Below are 5853 nucleotides of genomic sequence, written 5' to 3' on the forward strand. Positions count from 1 at the left end.
GAGGTGGTGGAGACAGAGTCTGCAATGTCAGGCGGGAAGGAGCAGGCGCTGGAGCTCCTCCTGCTCCCCCAGCTCTGCTTCCTGTCTTCACACCTGGAGAGCTCTCTGCTCTCCTGACCTTCTCCTTGGAAAGCTGTTTCACACAGTGTGTCCCCCCTGGGCCAGCTTGCCCTGAAACGGTGCCGAGGGCAAGCCCTGCACTGCTCCCAGCCAGCATTCCCAGCCAGCATTCCCAGCCAGCGTTCCCATCCCATCCTGAGTGTTCCGGCGGCTGCCCCGGGGCTCCACACGTGCTGCTGAGCTGCTGCCGGGGCTTTTATCTGCTCTCAGCAGCTGCCTTTGGGATTCCTCCCCAAGCTGCTCTGAAGCAAAAAAGCAGCCCCAGACCTGGGAAGGAAACAGCACAATCCCTGGCAGGGAATGTCTCCTGACTGGAGCCTGGCACAGCACTCAGCAGTAGGGCCAAAAGTGTGCTGCTGGCCTGAGGGGCATGGCAAAAATCTCCAAGGTGCTGGAGGCTTCACCCCTCAGAGTTCAGGTCCCAGGCCCACATGTGGGGACCCCTGCTTGCTCTGTCCCTGCCATTGTCGCAGGGTAGGAAAGGAGAGAAAGAAGAACAAAGCCGGTTCCTGGTGCCTTCTCCCAGAAACGCAGCACACTGGGCTCTCTCAAAATGAACTCTTCCACTGGATGTGTGACTTCTGGGGACTGCCTGAATATAAATATCAGAGCCTCAGACTGTGCAAGTCCTTCTTTCCATAGTCTCTGTGGTCATTGCTCCATGAACAAATGGTCGTTTCTAACATGTAATCGACCGAGCTCCCCCAGTTGCATTGAGCAGGTGACACTCCATGACCTGCACAGTCCAATGGGGAACAAAACCAGAACTGAAGTTCTGGGGTTCTCTCCCTTTACACCCATTGACCCCATCCCCTCCTTCCCACTCACTCCATCCCACCACTGACACTGCATTGATTTTTGTTTAATATATGAGGTATAAATGCTTTGTCCTTGAGCTACACCCACAACCAAAGGAAGCAGGGCTTTGAGAATCACATTATATAGTTTACACTGACAGAGTGTTTTTTTGTTAGTAAAAGTGAAATGTCTCCTGCACTTGGTAAAGCTGCACATTGTAAAATGCCAGAAAGAAGAGGCACTAAAGGCAGAACATCACACAAACCCAAAATCATTGGAAGACATTTTACTAGTTTGGAAATGGCACAAGGACACAAAATGCTGAATGCAGGATGTGTTCCTTTTTCCAGGGACAACATGCAAAGAACTAAGCAAGACAGGTCTAGAAAGGGCTATAGATGCTTGGCACTTTATTGTCCCCCAACAGAAGGGGGAAAAATGACCATTTATTTATCCCCCTTTACCTCCTGGAGTATTTTCTACATTTTTTGAGTTTCACAAACTTATGAAAGGAAAATATCAGCTCCAGGAGTTTGAAGATTCTCTCAGGGTTTCATCGACTGATATGGATTAAGACAAAAATACCACATCAAAGCCACGATGCCCTACAGTTGCTGCAGAAGCAAAGACTGTGATCTCCATACCTCAGCTCACGCTTTTAGAGGCTTGGGATTAAAGACAGGGTTTGGGCTTTTCACATCAGCAACCCTCAACAACACCTGGTAAGACAGTTTCAAACTCACCTCCCTGTCGAGTCCAGCAGCCACGGTGACAATGTCTCCTGTCTCGCTGTTAATAGTGAACATGTTTTGTGAGGGGCTCTGTGGGGTCTGGGTGACGATGCGGTACCTCACCATCCCGTTGGCCGTGGTGCCGTCGTCTGCGTCGTTCGCCGTCACCGTCATCACGTAGGTCCCTGGGAACAAGAGGAGAGGAATGATCGGTGTTATCTCATTGCAGAGCAGATTGTGGTCCCATTGACCTGGGGTCATGCATTTTGTTCAGAAATGCTATGGAATAGACATCCCACTTCAATCCAGCCAGCCAGGCAAGGCGAGGATTATGGAAATAGCAACACTGCTGAGACAGATGATCTGGAAGGATGCTGATTACACATAACTGGTAGACAGAGAGAAGTCATGTGAGGGTATCTATGATTAACTTCTAATTCTTTCAGTGATTGTAAGTTTTAGGGCAGCATTTTTTGTCCTGCAATTTCACAGATTCTCACAGGAGATTTTTTTTTCCATCCAATCACTGCATTCACATGCATTCAGAAGTACAGTTTAATACTGGAAAGCCCATCAGACTTCTCAGCAGTTTCAGAAGGACACTATCAACATGCCCATGCCCAGTGTAGGGAGCAACTGCCTGCTGCTTCCAGTTCTTGGAGAAACATCCACCTTTCTAGTCCCTCCTGGATTAAAAAATCCATTTCTGCAGAGCAAATACAACAGCTGCTGCCCAGCAGGACAGAAAATCAATGATTTGGTATGTGTGGCCAGTGATGTATTGAATTGTTGGTTTGTTTCTTGCTAATCATCAGTATCTTCATTTGCCTTGCAAAAAACAATCCCTACTTTCTCGATACTGTCGGGAGTGCACTGATGCACTGACAGGCTCATTAGCACTGGAGTTTGGCAGCAGGGTGTTTTGCTAAAGTGGGAAATTATCATTATGAGGGTAAAAGATGTTACTTGATTGGATGAACTCCTGCAGCTGCATGGTCCTGTGACCCCCCAGAGTTTGTAGGGCCCAGCTTTACACTTGTTATACTGGTAGGAGGGAATGAGTAGCAGGGCAGGCACACACTGCTCACACAAGGCAATCTGCAACGGTGGATGAGTCTAATGATATGAGACCTGAGAGGAGGAGTGGGAGGCAAAGAGAGACAGCGAAACCAGACATAACCTCATTTTGTGATCACCAAACCCAACAGCATCCAGGAAAAGAGGGAAGGTGCAGCTCCAACAGTGTGCATTTGGGAACTCTGAGCCAACGGATCAACTTATGAGCCTGCCATGCTGGAGAGATGCAATGTGGTCCCAGCAAGAACCTGAGCTGACATAAGATGGAGCCACACATGGCTTTACAAAAAGGGCTGAGTTTGTTCTTCTCTCTGGCTTAGATGTGAGCCACTGGCAGACCTGAGGACATGTGGCCACATCAGCATCATGCCCTGTCTCCTCTGGTACGCCCAGGTCCCCAGCCTGGTCACACTAGGAGCTACCACACTCCCAGTTCAGGAATACCAGAGAGCTGGAGAGCTTGCATCTGTTTGCAAAAGACTTTAAAAGTACCCTGTGCTCTAAATGGGCAGATCTAGAAATGGCTGCAGCATTTTGTACCTTAGCCAAGTGTCTTTAAGCCACTCAACACATAGGAAATCCCCCCAGGGACCTTTCCCAACTCTGGGAAACCAACGTTTCTCAGTATTAGCAAGAAGTTTGTATTTTTGCACTTGTGTGTGAAGTGCTTTGCTGATCTTCCATCTGCCTCAATCAGGCTCTTTTTGTTCTCGGTGGTGATACATATATTCCTGTGAGTTTTCTTAGTTCAATAAGAATTATAGATTGAAAAATAAATGAATGTGTAAAGCAAATCTTAATGATGAATACATTCCTGTTTTTCTGCAATAATCCTGATTCACATTTGTGAAATGAAAACAAACTATTCAACAGCTTTAACATTCTCCCGATCAATAAACTTCAGAAGACGGAAGAAACACTGAATTGAAACAAGGCTGTGCAAGCAACAAATTTTCTCTATTTTCTCTACAAGCATTCGTTTTTTGCTCTTTTGCAAAACCAGTTATCACTAGACAGCTGATACAAATAATGAAACCAACCCTTAGATAACTACAGGGAAAATGTACGGGAGAAATTTAAATAGGAAATATGCTGAATGAGATGTTTGATTTGGAATTTATGTTATCTTAATGCATTCAATACTGAAAATATCTCTGAACAGAATGTCAAAACCTAGGGCTAATGAAAACAGAAGCGGAAGAGGAAAACAGGATCTATTTTAGGACGTGTGCAGTCTGAGGATGTATTCCAAACAGGTGGTATTTCATGATGCGCTTCTAGCTCAAATAACCAGCTTTGAAAGTCATTTGGACTTCCAGGTTTAGACAAGGGTGCCCCACAATTGTGGTCCCTCCTCATGTGGGATGTCTCAGACTGTACTGTAGATTCCAAAACTAACCAGCACACATGTGAGATGGTGGGTTCCCAACTCGGTAGGGGAACCTGCCGGGCTGCAACTGTGGAAGGAGGGGGTGGGGGACAGCAGCTATACCATGGATGGAGAGCACAAAAGGTCTCCTTCACTCCTTTCCTGACCTTTTGGCTTCTTTCCTGCAGTGTAGCACTGGACTGAACGTATCTGCTCTAGCAAAAAAGGATTATTTCAACAGCATTTGACCTACATCTCCATAAAGGGAGATGGGACTGGACAAATGTCTCTAAAGTCATGAACTGAGCACCATGGAGCTGTATTTCAAGAGGCAATCTGCTCCCTATCTCCTATCTTTAATTTCGATTATGAAACCCAGCCACAGAGAAAATAAAGAGAGGAACTTGGCATTAATTACTATCTTGTAACTTAATAAAATGCCCTCTGCAAAGGGCCCTGTGTGGCTGCAGCACTTTGCAGCACATGATGGAGTTGCAGCAGCCTCTTCCTTTCTGGCTCTCCCTGGGGCTGCCTGTCTGACCACAGTCTGCTGTAAACTGGCTGCAAATTGCTTCTCCCTCTCCACAGTCTGGACAGTGGCTGGTATCTCCTCTCCCTTTCCTGTGTACACACTTTTCCCACCTGGCAGTGTTGACTGACAGCATCCCCTGTTCCCCGTGCTGAGGGCACCATCCCTAGGGACAGCTCCCGAGGGATCAGCTGGGGTAACCTACACCACTGCCTATGTTCCACTGGTTTGCTTTGCATTTAGCCTGTCTTTAAGAAAGATGTATCCTCCAGATACCTGCGTGCTGCAGTGAATGACATAAACATAGATCTGTGCACAAGAGTATTCAGCAGAACGATGTGGATATACACAGATAAAGTGTCTAACATCCTCTGGGTGCTATATAAACTCCTGCACTATACTCAGATGGTTGGTGATGATTTACCTGCAATAAAAGTAAATAATGTCATGCTTCAATGTCCTTTGCATGGAGATACATCTTCATGTAGTTTATATTAAAATAAAGGCAATATATCCCCATATCCAGCCCCTCATACCACACAGTTTTGGCAAATATACAGTGGCAGAGAGAACAGCTCTAATGCACTCAAGGATTGAAGCTGGTATTGTTTGGGTTTAAGTGAGGAAGCACTGATTACCCAATCTGGCCCATGGGTTGTGTGTGTTTTGTGGAAATCAATGTATTAACCACACCATATTTACAGCCCTATATCCTACCCAAACAGAGATAGTAGTTTGTAGTAGCAGTTACTACAGACCAGAAACACTGAGCAAACTCCTCCAAGTCACACTCAGGACCCCCAAACTGGACTGTGCCAATTCTGCATCAGACCTGCTGGTGGTGATGAAGCTACAAGAGTAGGTTAAACGAGTGTAAACAGGACAAGAGGGACTTTAGGCTTTCAGTGTCTGAGAAAAGCATCACTTTTATTTTTTCTGCTCTTCAGGGCTTGCTCTCAAGCACACTGACAATATTAAACGAATGCGTGAAGTGCCAAATTCAGAAATTTGCTCCAGCCTGTGCAGTGTATCACAGGATGAATACCCTGTGCAGATACAACAGACATATATCTGATATAACCGCATTAAACTACACACCTTGCCTAACTCAGGTATGTAACCTGCCGAAAGAAAACCATTTCTCATCAAATAAGGCACATGGTATGTTAAATAAAATACCAAACCTAGTACATCATGTCAATATCAAATCAAATTTGCTGCATGTTGAA

At 45.9% G+C, this 5853-nt stretch overlaps 1 protein-coding gene across 2 annotated transcripts in view; it reads right to left on the reverse strand.

The window, feature by feature from the left end:
* Nucleotides 1–5853, reverse strand: part of CDH4 (cadherin 4) — a 424478-nt gene that overhangs the window by 77044 nt on the left and 341581 nt on the right. For both annotated transcript variants that reach the window (XM_017734475.1, XM_017734483.1), the window contains one exon: nucleotides 1662–1834. In XM_017734475.1, coding sequence (XP_017589964.1) covers nucleotides 1662–1834 — 173 coding nt within the window. The remainder of the gene's footprint in view (nucleotides 1–1661; nucleotides 1835–5853) is intronic.

This window comes from Corvus brachyrhynchos, unplaced genomic scaffold (genome assembly GCF_000691975.1).
Source record: "Corvus brachyrhynchos isolate BGI_N302 unplaced genomic scaffold, ASM69197v1 scaffold10, whole genome shotgun sequence".
Classification (NCBI taxonomy): Eukaryota; Metazoa; Chordata; class Aves; order Passeriformes; family Corvidae; genus Corvus; species Corvus brachyrhynchos.